This window comes from Grammomys surdaster, unplaced genomic scaffold (genome assembly GCF_004785775.1).
Source record: "Grammomys surdaster isolate TR1022 unplaced genomic scaffold, NIH_TR_1.0 367, whole genome shotgun sequence".
Classification (NCBI taxonomy): domain Eukaryota; kingdom Metazoa; phylum Chordata; class Mammalia; order Rodentia; family Muridae; genus Grammomys; species Grammomys surdaster.
In genome coordinates this window covers 6,467,119-6,486,234 of record NW_021604786.1, presented here as the reverse complement: position 1 = coordinate 6,486,234, position 19,116 = coordinate 6,467,119, and the positions used below count along the sequence as shown (strand labels likewise).

The 19,116-nt window shown below is 44.1% G+C and overlaps 1 protein-coding gene across 1 annotated transcript in view; it reads right to left on the bottom strand.

The window, feature by feature from the left end:
* Positions 1–10,684: 10,684 nt before the first annotated feature.
* The window catches only part of Reep3 (receptor accessory protein 3), an 82,704-nt gene continuing 74,272 nt past the window's right edge, over positions 10,685–19,116 (bottom strand). Inside the window, exons 7-8 of the mRNA XM_028780295.1 lie at positions 14,138–14,283; positions 10,685–13,046 (exon numbers count right to left, since the gene is read on the bottom strand). Of these exons, the coding sequence (XP_028636128.1) occupies positions 12,990–13,046; positions 14,138–14,283 (203 nt within the window). The 3' untranslated portion in view covers positions 10,685–12,989. The remainder of the gene's footprint in view (positions 13,047–14,137; positions 14,284–19,116) is intronic.

The following is a 19,116-nucleotide window of genomic DNA, read 5'->3' as shown; positions in this document are numbered from 1 at the left end:
CTCACGGGGCTCCTGAGGTAAAGGCAGAAAGAGCAAAAGCTCAAACTAGATAGATTGCAAGTTCAAAGCCAACCTGGGCTACAGTGATTCTGGTCTTAGAAAGAATGGGAGAAAGCTGAGAAGAGTGGAGGCAGCAGCTTGCCAGAGTTCAAGCCAATGTTATTCTGGTCGAACATTAACATGAACCTTTGCAAAGAATGCTACAGATTCAAGGATAGCTGGCACCTGGTGGGCACAGTGCTGAATTCTGAACATCTTGCTTCCGAGCTGTTATATAAAGCCACAGTAACTCAGAGCTAGAAAATCTTCCTGGGATTATTTGATCCCACTCCCCAGGTTCTAGGGATGACCTGGCACAGAGGTTTAGGAAAAGTGCTACTTATTTATTTGTTTGTTTGTTTGTTTGTTTGTGGAGCCAATGTTCAACGTTCAACTACCAGACAATAAGATTGTGTTACAGAGACTCTGGCCAAGGCAAGCTTTCAAAACTAAAAAATAAGAAGCGTCCTTTGTTCAGTTAGCTTTGGCATAAAGTGGTGATCTCCTGAAAATCTGGCTCCTTTGTTTTTTTTTGTTTTTTGTTTTTTTCCTTTTTTTCAAAGTTTGGGATATTTTAGCCTAAATGGAATGTAGTGTTAAGCATCTAAAAGTGAGACGCTCTGGAAGGATATCAAAACACCAATCACATAGGAATGACATATAAAAACCCTCCAGTTATAATTGGGGTGGTAGTGGCACAATCCTTTAATCCCAGTACTTGGGAGGCAGATCTCTAAGTGTGAGGTCAGCCTGGTCTTCAGAGCAAATTCAAGGAAAGCTAGGGCTACACAGAGCAACCCTGTCTTGAAAAAAAACAACAAAGGAAAACCCCTCAAGCTATAAAGTCATCAAGAGGGTAAAGTTACGGCTAGCTAAACAAAAGCCCAATAACCTAGTTCCTGGAACCCAAGGTCCAGCTGGGGCCCTAACTACACACACACCCTATACACAAGATACTAAATTATTATTTCTTGGATGAAACTTAAATACTGTCAAATGTGATTCTGTCTCTCCTTCCTCCACCCACTGTAAATCTAAAATGGCCAGGAAGTCTCTATGTAGCCAGGGATGATTTGAATTGATCCTTCTGCTTCTAACTAGGATATGCTGAGATTACAGGCCTGTGCCGCCAAGTCGGGATTATATAGTTCATAGTACAGAACTCAGGGCCTCATGGATGCTAACTAACACTCTACCAACTGAGCCACATTGCCCCAGCCTCTCACCAATTCCGTATTACAAATGGAAGAGTTAGTCAAGCATTATAGTGCTTAGCCCCAGTACTCAATATTCTGGTTTCTTAGTCTCAGAGAAACCAGGGCAGCTTGGGAGAGGGCACCGTAAGGTTTGTTTAGTATCAGTAGCTAGATGAGGTGACAGGGCCTATTTATGTGAGCTTCCCTGAAGGGGTGGGGGTTGAGGAAAAGGCCTGGCCTTAAGACTGCCATCGTCTATTTGAATTAAAAAGGACCACCCTTTATCATCATGGTTGTGATTTCGGGTTTTTTTGCCTTTATGATAGAAATCCACTCCTACCCCTCGGGGCTCCTCTGATCTTCTGGTTGTCTCATTTGCACAATAACCAGGGGTGTTATGACACCCTTAAATAAAATCTGAGGACAACTTTATGAAGGGCAGCTTAAACAAGTCGAATGGAAACGACGTGTTCTTATCGGAGCATCCAACAGACGCAGGCTCTCCGGAACAGCCTTGAATCCTTGGCCAATAACAGTTTGCTGAGCAGGTCGCCAAAACTGCTCACAAACGTCATAGGGGAAAGGCCACCCTCTCAGAGCACACTTCTCCAGACACGCTCAGGTTTTGGAGAAAACGGAGAGGGTACTTGTAGCCCCTCCCACTTTGTGTGATGGAAGAGGGGCCAGAAGGACCAGTGGACACCAGGGACCAGAAAGGTCTGCATTCGAAACAGGAACAGAGGTGGAGGGGGGATTCCGTTCTGGTCTCAACCCACCAACAGCATACCTTCCCCCTCTTTTCTTCTCTGGGGCTTAGGGGGGGTCCTCCTTCTGCCATTACCTCCTGGGGAACCAGGATTGTTAAATCCCACACAGTGGGTTTATCACGATGGCAGCCTACTGGCAGGACGCCAGCACCCTAACTTCCCCAGGGGAGCTCCAGTTACTTCCCTCCCCAGGGCCCCCACAGATCCAGCTCGCTCCCTGAGGTGGGATGCCCAGCGCCTCTGGCATCTGGAACCGGGCTGTGAAAGGGAGGGACCGCCTCTGCGGGAGCCCCGCCCCCGTCCTGGAACATCTGGGTGCGGAGGTTAGCACTCCAGATGTGGCTCGCCGGCCGCCAGCTGTGCGCGCTCCCGGGCCTGGGCTGGCGGCCCGCGAGTCTGGGTGGACACGTGGGAGGAGCTGGGACTTTTCCTTGTGAGCTGACTTTAAAACCAGGGGAATCTCAAGTCCAACTCCCAGCATGGACCTACTGGCTCTCTCGCACGCTCGGTCTAACGTAGAAGTTTCCAGTCCAGCCCCCTGGCTTCCTTTGGAGCGTCTCAAACCAGCACAGGAAACTTATTTCTGAAGATAAATCCAATATTTTTATCTGGCGACCCCTGGAGCTTGCACTGGGACTCCAGCTGGGCGCCAGAGAGTCCCATATGGATGGCTGGAGAGGAGAAGGGTTTTTCTCTGGTGTTTTCCCTAAAGCATCTTTGACCCGAAGTAGATTCCACATTTGAAGTTGGGGGTCTGATCCACCCTAAGCTGGCAGTTCAAGCCGGGAGAGAGAGAGTCCTGTTGAGCGCTGTGACTCAATCCCCCTGGAATGTGCCTGGAATAACAATGGGAACTTGAAAGCTTTTTACGGCCGAGGTATCTGGTGGAGACCAAGCGGGTTCGGTTGCGCTGGCAGACGGCCGAGGGGGCAGCCTTGCCTAACGCTGGGCTGCGCCCTGGAGCATCTGGTTTGAATCAGCCCCAGAGCATTTCTATCGGCTTAATCCACCATCCTGCAGACTCGACAGAACAGGACAAACCAAATATATTCCGGGCACTCCAGCAATAGCTAAACCCAATCACGTTTTACTGTTGGGACTTCCAACTGCCCCAACGTACAACTGTCGTTAGTTTATAGATACTGCGAATTTAACTTCCTTTTCAGAGCTGGTGGGTGGACATGTGCAAACACGGCTCTGTCACCCTTCTTTTTGTATGAGGCCTTGGAATAGTGAGAGGAGGTCTAAGGCCAACATACGTGATGTGTGGCTCCACGCCCTAACTCAGAATTCCAAACGCAAGTTGGAACAAAGGCAAACGTGTCTGAGTGTAAAGGGTGAGCTTGTGCCAAGAACTCCAGTCAGAGGGGTAAATAACCTTGTTTTCTCCTTCAGCAGTGGCCGCTACCAAATCCCCGTTCTTGGAAGGTGGCCAACTGTCTGTCGGATGGAGGGCGCAGCTAATTAGAGAGAGTCTATAAACCTCTCTGTCAAAGAGGGCATGTGACCTTCTCCCCCAAGTCTAAACAATAAAGGCAGGCTAGCCTGCAGGCACCCAGCACCGCTGCCCTGGGGGTTCCCTAAATAGGAACAGGATGAAGGCCGGGCTGAAGGGGTTACCAGAGGCTCACACCAGGAGGACTCAGTCACCCGGCTTCCCAGTGTAACTTGCTTCCATTACTCCCTCCAATCTATTTAGAGGAGTGCGGCTCGCAGAGAGCACATTGTCTAATCTAAATGAGGAAGCAATTATTCCTCCCTGCTGTCAGACGAGCTTGGAGACAGTTGGGTCAAAGATCAACCTGCTGTCACGTGACCTTATACCCCGCACTTGTGAAAGATCAACTCTTACCCGGACAATTACTCCGCTCTGCTTTTCTGAAACGTTTTTCTTTTTTTCTCCCCCTGTTACATTTCCCTCTTCTTATTCTTTAACATCCTTATACGTTTTTCTAAAGTAAACACAATACCTCTGCACGTTGCTTAATGGTAAATATTAAACTTTTTGTGCGGGTTCACAGGCTTCTTCTCAGAATATTGCAAAAATGGGGCTCTTTGTCTTCCTGTCTTTGTCTAATTTCTCTGCCTGGGAGCTCCTCTGCTAGCTTTAATTTTATACAGCATGTTGTAAACTATAAATAATACAGCTCTACTTTCCTAGAACATAGCATATGGAAACTGTCGTCTGCGGTACGTCCCAACTGTAGTTTCAATTTAAAGCCTGAATAAAGTTAATCCCCTGTGTGAAACGGTGTCGGGCCGTTTGCGTGTGTATTTTATTAGTTGAAACCGGGTATGGAGGAACACCAGGAATTTTTGGTGTTGGGAACAGAGCACATAAAAGGGGTTTACAAGGTGTAGTTTGAAGGGGCGGGGCGGGGGTTGGGGGTGGGGAGGGCGAGGTCAGGAACTAATGCTGGTGGGAGGGCTTGGAGGAAGGGAAGCCCTTCCTGAGGGGGATGCTTCTCTCAGTAGCCACATCCTCTCTTCAAACGCTTCCTGTTTGGTCTCAGCCAATAATGGATGGGCAAATTAGTTTTTCTATTCAGTTTAAAAGCATCTTCTCTCTCTTCTCTGAAGCTAAAAAGCCAGATCAATGATTGTACGCAACAGTTGATTCCACTTAATCTCCCAATAAACGTCTGAAAGTTCTGTCATATTTGTAAAATCATTTCTAGGTTAGCCTTCCCTGCCCTCCCCTCCCAGTATTGCGATTCCCTGAAGTATAATGAAATGAACCAAAGTCCAAAGTTCCCAACAATAGGACCTGGGGATTATTCTCTGAGTTGGCTGGCTGGTTGGTTTGCAAAGCAGGGATGGTACACTGTCAGCAAGAGCCACGAAGGTTCATCGGAGGCCCGAGTGTACTTGTTCTTTTCTCACATGACCTCCAGCATCCTCTTCTTTGTTAGATAACAAAAGCTAAAACTTGCAGTTTCTATATCCAGAGACAGTGAAACAGCTTTATTTTGAGGTGGAGTTCTTTTGAAAATTTAATTTTTAAGAATATTGTGGCCTGGTAGTGGTGGCGCACGCCTTTAATCCCAGCACTTGGGAGGCAGAGGCAGGCGCATTTCTGAGTTTGAGGTCAGCCTGGTCTACAGAGTGAGTCCCAGGATAGCCAGGGCTACACAGAGAAACCCTGACTCGAAAAAAACTATATATATATTGTGATGGCTACGTACATATGTCAACTTGGCTAGGCCATTCTACTGATTTAATTAAGATTAATAAAGTTTCCTTTCTCCTTCTGTCCATCTCTTCCTCTTCCTTCCCTCCTCCCCCTTGTTTCTTTCTTTCATTTCTGTTTTTAAGAGGCAGGATCTCAGTATGTATCCCTAGCTGGCCTTGGACTCACAATATAGATCAGTTTGCCTGGAACTCAGAAAGGTCCACCTGTTTGTGCATCTTGAGTGCTGGGATTAAAAGCATGCACCACTACTCGGGCTTTCTTTCTTTCTTTCTTTCTTTCTTTTTTTTTTGAGACAGGGTTTCTCTGTATAGCTTAGGCTGTCCTGGAACTCACTCTGTAGACCCGGCTGGCCTCGAACTCAGAAATCCACCTGCCTCTGCCTCCCAAGTGCTGGGATTAAAGGCATGCACCACCACTGCCCGGCTTCATCCTCATTTTCAAGATGAAGTCATGAATCAGTAGACTCTCAGATTCTACTCCATATTGTGGGTGGACCTCATCCAAGTCCTAAGAAAAGGGAATGAATCAGCACCGTGTACCTGCACTCCAAAAGTTAACTCTTCCATTGCCCTCCAGCACACTAGGCTGCCTTTGTGAAGTTTGACCTTGTCAGCCTCAAGAATCATGTTAGCCAATTACTTATAATGTATGTATGTATGATGTATGTATGTATGTATGTATGTATGTATGTATGTATCTATCTATCTATCTATCTATCTATCTATCTATCTTATCTATCATCTATTCCTTCCTTCCTTTGTTTTTCTCTAATGCTAGTGTTTTTCTGGTGAACTCTAATTAATCCAAGGTACTCACTAGTGATTCCCGGTAGAACCCTGAGCTTCGGCATCTCTCAGATTTGACGCAATGTAAACTGGCCCTGGCACTGATGATGACCCCAACCTGCCTCAAGTCGTTGGAGATGGCGCATCACAGTAGAAAATAATCCATTTATCCTCTTAACTCATCTTCTCTAGACCTTGGCAGTTGGGGGGGAAATAAACTCTTTCTCCACCATGGCACCCCAAACCTATCCCTGATCTTCACTTCCTTACACCCCAGCCTTCTCTGTTGGCATTCTCCAAAGGAGTCAGGGAAAGCATAAAACTCACAGCACCAGAGGTCTTGGCTGTTGAATGTCATGATGAAAATATGCAAAGTTACTAAAAAGGTAGTGATGTTTCCTCTGATCCTGGACCAGAGATGGCTCAGTGAGTAAAGGTGGTTGTCTCTGAGCCTAAGGACCAGAGTTCTATGGTCAGCACCCATGTGGTAGAGAGGACAGGTTCTCATAAGCTACAGACACAGACACACACACAGATACATATACACAAACAGAAATAGACAGATGGATGGACAGACTCGCACGCACGCACGCACACACACATACACACACACAGATTCTTGGTGAGAGGTGAGGCTGGCCTGAACTTAGGAAGTTACGGAGACCTGAGTGAGCTGCTCAGATTCAGAATATGCTTTGGAGCCAAAGGACTCACCGCAGTGCTGGAAGTTAAAAGGTAAAGGGAAAGCCAGACGTTGGTGACACATGCCTTTCATCCCAACACTCAGATGGCAGAGGCAGACAGATCTATCCCAGGGAGTTCAAGGCAAGCCAGGTCTACAGAGAGAGTTCTAGGACAGGCAAAAATACCAGAGAAAACTTGTCTTGAACTCCACCCCTGCCCCTCCAAAGGTACAGGCAAGATGGGACCTAAGTATTGCTTAAAAAAAAAAAAAAATCTGTTCCAAGAGAATCAAATGAATTATTCAAGGACCTACAAGAAATCCTAGAATAATAGACATTGATTTGATAACAGTGAATTCATTCTTTCAAAGCAAGAATTAATTCCTTTAAACTGTTATTCTGCCTTCGTGGATGCAGGCTCTGTGCTGAGACATAACTATACTATTATACAAACTGGGCAACGGAAGCATGCGTGTTACTGGATATATGAAAAGTGCCGATAACTTGTCTAGCATACAAGGACAAAACACCGTCCGTTATATGGAGACCTGGCTGGCCTTGAGTTCAGAGATGAGTTTGGTTTTGTTTCTCCAGTGCTAGGATTAAAGATGCTCACAACCATGTTTGGCCTTCCTCCCCTTTTTAATATGGCACCCTTGGGTAAATATATTTTCTTAGTCTTCTTTCTCCAAAAGCCACCCTCCTCCCCCCAAAAGTATATGAGTGTCTTGCCTGCATTTACATACACATACCACATATATACCTGGAGCCTGAAATTCCTGTTGCTGAGAACAGTTCTTTAGTAACCTACAGAGAAGGTAATTCAAATTCCAATTCAAAGCAATTTATTTCTTTAGACAGGGTTTCTCTGTGTAGTCCTGGCTGTCCTGAAACTCACTCTGTAGACCAGGCTGGCCTCGAACACAAAGATCCCCCTGTTTCTGTCTCCAGTGATGGGATTAAAGGCCCATGCCGCCGGGCGGTGGTGGCGCACGCCTTTAATCCCAGCACTTGGGAGGCAGAGGCAGGCGGATTTCTGAGTTCGAGGCCAGCCTGGTCTACAGAGTGAGTTCCAGGACAGCCAGGACTACACAGAGAAACTCTGTCTCGAAAAACCAAACCAAACCAAAAAAAAAAAAAAAAAAAAGGCCCATGCCACTTTAAAAAAGGAATTTAAAAACATGACCTGTTCTAGGCCATTCAGAGGAGGCTTCAAGACAAAGTTATACTGATGGGCAGGTAAATGAGCAGTATTTTCTGGGAACAACGTGTCTCTAATATGGTTTTCCCACACATCTCTGTAAGGACAGTTAACTACGTCAAGGGAAATTAAAACCCCAAGGAAGAAACAACCATCATTGAAGTACCTCACAAGTTCACTGTGTTCTTTTGAATTTCTATTTAAATTTATAGCCCTGACGGGTCATGGCAAGGATAAACCTCATAAAAAGGCTAAGAACTGTAACTTACAACTCCATTTTCAATGCTATCTGAAAACTAACATACACTGCATAGCATAATAAAACAATATAAGAAAGGATTGTTTTTTTCTTTTCCCCTGAGACAGAGTTTCTCTGTGTAGCCCTGACTGTCCTGGAACTCACTCTGTAGACCAGGCTGGCCTCAAACTCAGAGATCTGTCTGCTTCTGCCTTCCAAGTGCATCACCACCACCCAGCACAAGGGAGCTTTTAGAACAGGATATATCTTCAAAGTTAAAACCCGATGCAGACAGACCTCTGACTCTCAGACAGACAGAACTCCAGACACTTAAACAACATCTATAAGCCTGAATTTTCTGTTACACTTGATGCTGAAGACAATCTTGTCAATCAATGTGCTGGAGTTCCTGCGATGTTTGACTGCCTCTCTGTCTAGCATCCAGACTTCACAACCCAGGACTCCTGCCTCAGCCCACACCAAGCTTTACAGAAAGTAACAATACAGAATATAAATTCACGGAGTTCAACATACATATTCAGACACATAAAGAAAAAAAAATACTCAACTGCCACTAATAAAATGAGTTTACTTTATTGTAAAAGTTTCCCAAAACACACATGCAGAGCCACCCACATGTGGGACTCGAGGACAGCTTTAACAGAGATTTTATAAAATTATTTCCCCTTAAAGTATTAAAGTACACAGAGTTAAAAAAATATTAGGAGAAAAAAATGTTAAGTCAAGGTTAATCTGCAGAATTGTCCCTAAAAGACTTAGAAGTACTTCCTTTTCAGAAAACTTTAATCTTAGGGTATGTTTCTTAAGAAATACTACCAATCACAAAGCAATGACCCTCTCAAAAATTTACCTGTTTCACAAATAAATCAATCTAAAAGGGAGAGGTCAGAGGAAATGGCTTTGGAATCTGCATTCAGATTTCTATATTTAGATCTATTGAGATCATCTTCGTTTTTCCAAATGGCAGACAATATTACAATAAAAGACTTATAGTTAATATAAGACAGCATTACAATAATACCACAAAGGTTCAGGCATTATCTCCAAAAGTACAAAAAAAGGAAGAAGGTACATGTAGCCAAGGTTTGACATGATTTTAGAGTATTTACATGCTTTATAACACTGTGGAAGTCTTTGGTGGTGACACATGGAATAAGATCCCTGAAAACACACGAGGAGTTAGTTCTGCTCCCTCCCTCCGTGTGCAAGTGTTTATTGCTAGCAACAATAGCAAGATCTCATTTTTGTTTTAGCCCTTTAAAACACATACAGTGTGTGTGGAGGGGACCTATTGGGGGACTCAGGTGGCTTAGGTAATTGTTTATTTAGTAATCAGCTTATTTCCGGTTCTTTTTTGTTTTTCACAGAATTTTTTTTTTTTAATTTCAAATGATGTGTATATGTGTATCTGTGAGAAGCTATGTTCACATGCCTGCAGGTGCCCTTGGAAATCAGAGGAAGGTGTCGCATCCTTTGGAGTTTGCACTCCAGGCAGTTGTGAACTAAATGTCTAGCCTAGGGACTAAGAACTGAACCCAGGTCCTCTGCAAGAGCAGTATGGTGTTCTTAAAACATTAGACATCTCTCCAGCTATACTTATGGCTCCTTTTAGTACCAGAAAGGAGAAAAGGAGAGATACAGTATAGACTTACATCAATTTTTATATTTAAATAACAGTTAAGTACAGGGAATGTTAATTATTAGTGATCACACTGAGTGACTGGATACGAAGATGAAATACTAGTAGGCTATAATTTTTGGATAAATGTCAAAAGGCAGAGAAACAGGACCTTAAACAGGTGCGTGCATCACATGCTGTGCTCCCATTGGCAGTGTGGGTATGTCAAGGCACTGTGGTCTGAATAAATTTACATCTCTTAAAAAAAAATCAGCATGCTCAAAAGCAGAAACAGTGTGACCCGATACACTTTAAGAGAAACAGAACCAAAAAGCACTTTAGCTCAGTATACAAAGTTCAAAGACAAGGGCATGCTATGACATGAGACCATGGGGACAGAAACAAAGCCGGGTAGGACAGTCATCAAGTGCCTATGAGCATGTCTACAGCAGGGACAAGCCTGAGCAGGGACTGGGAGGGAGAATAGTAGTGAGAGATCAGCAAGGAGGTATCTTTGCTTGAGCATTTTGATTCTAGAATGTGATAATTCTCACAATGTGAAAGCCTGTGAAGTAGGGGATGGAGCCACACACCCATAATCTCAGCACTTAGAAGGCTGAAGCATCCAGAGTGTCCATATACTGGAGGCAAGCCTGGGCTACACAGTGCATTTCAGGCTGGCTAGAGTAAGACATTGTCTCAAAAGAACTTGGCTATGGTGGTGCACATCTTTAATGCCAGCGTCTGGGAGGCAGCGGCAGGTGAAGCTTTGTGAGTTCGAGGCCAGCCTGGTTTACAGAGTGAATTTCAGGACAGCCAGAGCTACACAGTGAGACTCTGTCTCACAAAATAAAACATCCCTCGCCCCCCAAAAAAATCAAAATAAAAAACAAAATAATAGTACACAAATTTTTTTAATAATAGGTAAGTTTGTTTTAACTAGCTTTTTTTTTTTTTTTTTTGGTTCTGGGATTGAACTCAAAGGCCTTGTGTACCCCATGTATGGTATCTATCCATAGCTCCAAAGGCTAAGTTTAATACAGAGACTGGACTTGAAAAAGATACAGTCTTGCCAATCTGTCCCCATGGAGACAAAGTAACTTACTCTACTTATCAAATTGCCTTATCAGGTAACATAGCCTCTCCAGGGAAAACCACCCATGCCCACACAGCACTGGTTCAGAGCATGTCTGGTCCAGGCGAAATGAATAACACTCTGTCCAATAATTTATTATGGGACTTTATAGATGTTGGAATAGAAATTAAAAGAATCCTTCTAGAAATCCTCTAAAGAGGCTATTAATCAGAGCAAAGTAGGTGGAGATACAAGATTAAATTTGGGAGGAAAAAAATTGAATTTTTTTTTTCTGGTTTTTCGAGACAGGGTAAAGATTGAATTTTTATTGGGTGTTAAAATATATACACATATTGGTTTTTCGAGACAGGGTTTCTCTGTGTAGCTCTGGCTGTCCTGGAACTCGCTCTGTAGACCAGGCTGGCCTCGAACTCAGAAATTCACCTTCTTCTGCCTCCCAAGTGCTGGGATTAAAGGCGTGCGCCACCATCGTCCGGTGGGTGTTAAAAATATTAACAATGTGATTCAGTTTAGAAAATATTCGTAGCATCAAGAGGAGGCTGTGTGTGGATGCCACTCAGGCACCCCCACGTAAATATTGTTTGATACTGAAATTTTGGTAACTTATCACCCCTAATATGATTTAGTGTCCACAATGCCCAGTTGTAGGGCAACTTTAAAAGAGCCGAGCTCAATCCCTCTACATCAAAAAGATGGCCTTTCTCTGGAAGACTGTGTTACGAAGCATCAATGATGTTTGTGTTTCACCCTGACACTCATCTTCAGAGAATAATCTCAGGCAGAAAAAGACCTAAAAGATGCTAGTCACTGTTGGGTCTGTAAGGCAGGACGAACCTCTGCCGAGCCTAGGAATGGGATGGGGCACTGGGAGTGCCATGAGTTAAAAAATACTAAGTGCTACATTGGTCTGTGACTCTTCCACAAAAGCTATCTATCTATCTGTCTGTCTGTCTGTCTATCTATCTCCTATCCATCCATCTAATATGCATTGGTGTTTTGCCCTGTATGCATTATCTGTGTGACGGTGTCAAATCAGTTGTGAGCTGCCATGTGGATGCTGGGAATTGAACCATGGTCCTCTGGAAGAGCAGCCAGTGTTCTAAACCTCTGAACCACCTCTCCAGTCCCCAAAAGCTATTTTTTTGAACCCTAGAATAATGTAATTTGCTGTTGATTAAAAAAAAAAATCACATCGAATTCAACTATGGAAACTGGTTAATGTTTAAGATAACTTCTCAGATGTCAAAGATATAATTGAAAGCCAGTTAAAATTAGCCAGGTGTGATAACACCTGTTATCCCAGCAATTTCGAGGCAGAAGCAGGCAGAGGATCGGGAGTTCAAGGCCACTCTTGGGCTATAAGACACCCTGTCTCAAAAAACAAAACAAACAAACAAAAAGGAGTAAAAATTTAACAGTTACATGTTTCCACATAGGCTGAATGAATTTAACAAATGAAACAGACCCATAGGAAAAGGAGATGACGCGGTTCCAAGGCATAATTTTGACATGTCAGAATATGACAGACCACAAGATAGACAGCATCGGTACAATGTAAAGTAAATGTACAGCCTTAAAATAAGTAAACAATTTTCAAGTGTGCAAAACTAGCCAGGAAAAGTGCTACGTGGACACCTGGGTTTTCAAATAATCTGTTTGAAAAACTGTCAGCTCATGGTGACTGCTTCTAGGACTTAAGGAAAGGACACAGCACCATCCTAAGGTAAGGACGCTGGCTCCTCAGTGGCTGTCACCACTCTCCTGTGATAGATGTGGCACAGATGGACGTAAACAGAACGCAACACCACCAGATCGGCACGTGTATCCTGCAGCAGAGATGTTTTAAGTATACCCTGGGTGTCCATGCTTATACTTCGATCCTAGGCACTCAGTGTTGCTGTTGACATCAGGATCATGATTCTCTGTCACTTTTGTTATCTACGCGTACATTAACAAACCTTATATAACTACATTTAGCAGTTAAACATCTAAAAGTAATTGTTAAAGGAACACAAAGCATTTAAAGTCATTATGTAAATCCCAACATTGCCACAATCTGAAGATTTAAAGTGTAAGTCCTGAATGCATCGTGTTAGGAAATGAAATTGATTTCTTAACGTTCATTTGTCTTGGGATGGGCGAGGTGTAGACACTAAAAATACACCTGAGGTCTCTTCTTGACTCTATATTTCAGCGACCCGTATCGTACCTGAAGAAAGAAAAGCGTTAGTGTTAACAATAGGTAACCCAACAGGAAATGCCATAAAGATACCTTACTCTGTAAAACTAACTAAACTAAAACAAATGAAACCAAACGGACTGATGACCTTTTAAAATTAGGCAGGCTAATTTTAAAGACTAGTCCGTCAAAATATTAAAGAGTTTTACTCATCCGACATAAAGAATCAGCTTCCTTGTTAGCTGCTTGGGAGGCCCAGGCAGGAGGACTGTAGACAGGATCTACCTGGGTCACAGAATGTGCTCAGGGCCAGGATGGACAACTTATTACGTTCTTACCTCAAAATAAAATGTCCTGCTAATGTAGCTTGGAAGTATATAGTTCTTGCATAGCCTGCATGGGGTCCTTGGTTCAATTGCTAATACAGCACCCAAATCAATTACCCAATTAACCAATTAATCAATCAAAAATCAACGAACCAACCAACCAACCAACCAACCAACCAACCAACCAACCAACCAACCAGTCAGCCAGTCATCAAAGCAACGCCCTGGCAAGCAACCTCCTTACTAAGAACACCCATAGACCTGTAGCTCGTGATGTCATATGGTGTGGTGTGATGTAGCAGATGACATTATCTGACAAAGACACCGACTTAATACTTATGTTTTGCTGAGTACAAAGTCAGTCAATGAACCTTCATTTTCTTTGCCCAATGACATCATGTGATTACTGTAAGTGGCTACTATTTAATCATCACCTAGGGCTTCTTGAAAGCAAAAAACTATGCTGTAAACTCTGTCGGCAGCTTTCCTTGTTTAGGTACAGGGCAGCAGCAGAGATTCACAATAACTGGGGGGGGGGGGGGGTTTGCTAGGTGGGAATGCCACTTTCTATGTAGAGCACAAGATACAAAAGTTTCCTATTTCAAAATTTCCAGGAAAAAAAAAAATGTCCCTAGCGGTCCCTAACACACCTGCTTTTAATAAAGAATTTTAACTAGAATGCTACACTCTCATTTGAACCTGTCATCCGCTGATCATCTCAGAGCTGTGATAACAAAGCAGGAGGCAAGCCCTCGCACACATCATTAGGAAAAGCGTTAGCCAGTGCACACTGACCTCTTTGCGACCTTTGATGGTCTTGACAGACTTCATGCTCTGGGATCGCCTCAGCCCCTTGTGAGTCACCATCTCGTCATCTGAGAACGGCCCCTCTGCTTCTTCGTCCGTTTGCTCACTTCCATCTTTCCGTGGAATCCCATAGGCTAAACAAATGGACAGGACCAGTGTTTTAGTCAGAGGGCACCAGTGAGCCTGCTTCTTCCTCTGCTGGGCACTGTGGGTCTGTCTGGGGTCTCCCCTCCCTCTCATCTGGAAAGAGTTCCTGGCCCTTCCCAGTGAACTTTTGCTTTGTGCACTGTTCTAGATAAAGATCGAAAGACTCATTTCCTCCGTGAACTTCTCCCTGATTGGTTTTCCTCATTGCTTAATACAGTTAGGAGCTGGGGCTTGTTCTGTAGCCCAGGCTGGGCTGGAATTCACAGCAATGGTACTATGGCCAGCAGCCCATTCTCATTTCACTATGAAAAACAATATATATATAATTTATTTAAAAAATAAGCCACAGAGGGCTGAGGATAAGAGTGGGTAAGAGCTCTGGGACAAGCAAAAGGAGCTGGTTTCAGATCCTAGCATTCATATAAAAGTCTGGGCATGGTCCACTGGATTCCCACAACTTCACTGCTGTGTGTGTATGTGTGGGAGGTATGCTCAGATAGACACGAGAGACAAAAGGATGTCTGGGGACTTCCAGGTTGTCAGCCTAGCAGAAATACATGAGTCCCAGGTTGAGGGAGAGACCCTGCCTCAAAGGAAAACAGTAGAGAGCCATGGAGGAACACACACCTCAGAGTCAGGCATAGCATTAAGGACTCAGGAAAAAGAGGATGACTGATGTGTGTTGAAGGTCAGCATGAGCTACAAGGTCAGATCCTGTGTCAAAACAACCAAGCCAGGCCTGCCAAGATGACTCAACCTGAGTTTGAGATGTCATGGGTAAAGGTAGGAGAGGATGACTCCAGAGTTGTCCTTTGACCTCTAAGTGCACAAACACTTAAAATAAAAATATATAAGATTTAAAAAGCTAAACTCAGCCAGGTGTGGTGGTGGTGTACTCATTCGGTCTCAGCCTGGGGAGGCAGAGGGAGGGGATCTCTGAGTTCAAGGCTAGCCTGGTCTACATAGTAAGTTCCAGGACAGCCAGGCTACAGAGTAAAGCCCTATCTTGGAAAAACAAAAGCAAAACAAAATGCCAAACTGAAACAACAACAATCAAGAACAAAGTCAAACAACACACAGAGACAGACAGACAGACACATACACACACAGAGACACACAGACACACAGATAGACACACAGAGACAGACACAGATACACGCACATAGACACACACACACATACCCTGAAAACTAAGCCAAACAACAAAACCATTGAATCTCCTAAAAATTCCCAAACAATGTGGTTAATACCTACACTTTGTTAAAAAGAAAACAAAAACAAGAAAACAACAAAAACCCAGAGAAAAGAATTAGATATGTTGTGAAGTTTCTCATTGTAAGCAACCCCCACGATGTGGTTTAGGCTGTCATTTGTGCCTAATTAAGACTTTTTAAATTAAGACCAAAGCCCCTCCCCCACTCACATTGTTAATCAACTTGGAATGACAGGGGAACCTAAGAAAGACTCAAAGGGGCTAAAGTTGGGAGAGTGAGTTCACTGGGACACTTACAGTGCTGATGGGGCCTGGGAGGTTTCAGTTGGAAGAAACCACAAGCCATAAGACAGATCTTACAGAGGAGACACCCAGCACCAAGGTCAGCCAGGGACCACAGGGCCAGCTGACCGGCTGTTATGTAGACCTTTAATTACTTATGTCTGACTGCTACGCACACATCCAGGAAGGCCGGCCACTGTCAGAGGTCTAGAAGCATTCCAGGCTTAGAGTCAGGAGCAAGAGCACCCCACTGCTGAAGGTGAGGGCCTCAGATACTAGCTTGTCTTGTCCAGATAACTAGTCAGTACATTAGCTGGGTTCCACCCTGGAGTTTGTGATTCCCCGGCCCTGGGGTGGGGCCTAGAAGAGAACCTCTAACAAGCCCTGGGGGATGATTAGTGCAGAGAACCAAAGCCTGAGGCTGAGGGGGAGGAGGACACCAGACAAGGGCCAGTCTGAGGCTGTGAAGACCTAGCAGTTACACGGCCTCAGAGGTTTTAAATCCCTTTTTTTTTGTTGTTTTTTTTTGTTTGTTTGTTTTTGTTTTTCAAGACAGGGTTTCTCTGTGTAGCCCTGGCTGTCCTGGAACTCACTCTGTAGACCAGGCTAGCCTCGAACTCAGAAATGCGCCTGCCTCTGCCTCCCAAGTGCTAGGATTAAAGGCGAGTGCCACCACCGCCCGGCTTTTAAATCTCTTTCTAATAAAGATAAGGAAGAGAAGATAAGAGCCCAGGAGGAAGCAGAGATGGATTTTTCTGTCAAGAAAATAACTTGGGAGGCAGAGGCAGGCGGATTTCTGAGTTCGAGGCCAGCCTGATCTACAGAGTGAGTTCCAGGACAGCCAGCGCTACACAGAGAAACCCTGTCTTGAAAAACCAAAAAAAGAAAAAAAAAGAAAAAAAGAAAAAGAAAAAAGAAAAAAACATGGGGTAAATGTCACTCGTCAGCTCTCCAGGGACACAAATAATCTGGGACTTACAATCCAAACTGTGAACAGTTGCTAATACACTTTTTACTCTCATAACGACATAAATGACTTTAATTATACATCAGGCAAGTACAATTTTAGGCCTGCCAAGCATCTAGGCTAGAAGTCAGGAAGGATTTGGAAGCAGGACCAGGCATTATTTTGGCTGGCATCCATTTCCTCCGGCAGTCAGAACAGTACATCCCAGGGAGAAGCAAGCCTGGATGTGGAGGGCCACAGAGGCTGATGGGAGGAAGTTCAAGGAAGTCAGGGAGATGGTCCCTGTCTGTGGTAAGATGAAGCCATATTCTCTATAAGAAGTGTCAGAATGTGTGTGAATGGGTTTATTTTATTTTTAAAAGATTACTATTATTATTGGTTTTTCAAGACAGGGTTTCTCTGTGTAGCCCTGGCTGTCCTAGAACTTGATCTGCAGACACCTGCCTGCCCCTGCCTCCCAAGCACTGTGACTAAAGGCGTGCACTGCCTCAGCTGTCATCACCACCAGGCTCTAAAAGATTATTCTAAGTTTACATTATGTGTGTCTCTGTGTGGGCATGTGCATGTAAGTGCAGGTGCCTGCAGAAGCCAGAAGAGGGCGCCAGATCCCTTGGAGCAGCAGTTACAGGAAGTCATAAACTGAGCAAAGTGGGTGATGGGAAATAAACTGGGGTCCTTGGGGAGAGTGTATTTGTTCTTAATCATGAACTCATCCTTCCAGTGTTATCTTTACCCTCTTTAAAAACGTTACGTTTCTTTAAGGATTTGCATGGTCATTCTGGCCACTTGTGATGTTCAAGGACATATACTGCAAGGCGTGGTTCTCCCTTCCCACCGTGTAACTCATCATGCTTGGTGCCAAGTTCCTCTGCTCCTTGTTGACAGTCCCCAGACAACTATATGTCACGGAAAGCAGGTTTTTACGTGATTTTATTTTTTTTTTAACTGTCAAAAATTTATTTAAAAAAGTATTCTTGTATAATGAAAACAAATCAGAAAAAAAACCTAGAGGTTGCCATTTCTAGACAGTTTTCCATTGTATTATTTAATTTTTCAAAACAAGGATATTGTGTTATTTCCGGTTGAGTAATAAATTAAAACTAAACAAACAATAATTCCACCCCAATCAAACAACAGAACACACGCACATGCACACAAAACAAAACATCTTAATCCTTACCACTGTCTACTGTGCCTCTATAACACAAGCTCAAAAAAGGCACTGATTTATAGTATCTGATTTTTCCCCCCAGAATCTAACATTATTAGTTTTCTTGGCTAATAAATTGCCATTTTGTTTACTAATTCTTGTAGGCACTTGGCTGTTGTTATTACGAACGAGAGAAACAGTCCTGTTATATACAGCTCTGAACGCTTGTCTGGCAGACTGTCATCCGAAATGGCTAGTTCATTTTCAACTCATACAAAGCCCCAGGGGCTGGTCCATGACTCCCTTCCTCCCCTCGGCTTCCCAGGCTTTTGTAGCAGCCTTCACAAATCACCACCAATAATGCGGTGAAGGCAGCGTACAGTGGGACTTCTGCCAGCTTCTTGTTGGACACTGGCCGTGAGAACTGCAGCTGCCAGGTGAGTCCAGCTCGCCCCAGAGTCTGAGGGCCATACAGAGCGGACACACAGGCTTGTCTGAGAGGCCTTCTTGCTTTAGACACCTGCTGCTTGGCTTTTTCAAGCCCTGACACGTGTGAGCTCTTCTTTGGGTATGTGGCCCCAGCCCCAGCTGCTGTCTGAGCACAGCTGCCTGAGACCCTAAACAGAACTACTTTGCAAAGCCTAGTTATCCTACATTCTGTGCCAAAAAGAGACTCTGATTGTTTTAGGCAACTGGTTGGGGGCATTTTGCTACATTGTAATATATTAGGGTTGTTGACTAAGAATGTTCTGGAAGGATAAAATTATTATTTCCTTCCTTCTCCTTCTCCTTCTCCTTCTTTTTAAGGATCTCAGCATGTAGCCCTGACTGTCCTGGAACTCTCTATGTAGACCAGGCTGACCTCAAACTCAGAGATCTATCTGCCTCTGCCTAGATAAAGGGATGGAACTCGGGACTTTCTGTATGCTAGGTGAGCACTCTACCAACTGAGCCACGGCCCAGCCTCAGGACTTCATTCTTAAAAGCATTACCTTTATCAATGGTTGGTTTGAGTATAACCTTTCAGACAGTGGCCACTATTTTCAGCATTATTCATTCTTGGGAGAAAGTGATTTAATTTTATATTTTTGATTACAGATATGTGTATCTGTGTAGGGGTATGTGCAAGTAGTTCGGGTGCCCAATGAGGCCAGAGGTATTGCATCCCTCTGAGTGGGAGCTAAGGCACCTGGGACCTGAACTTGGGT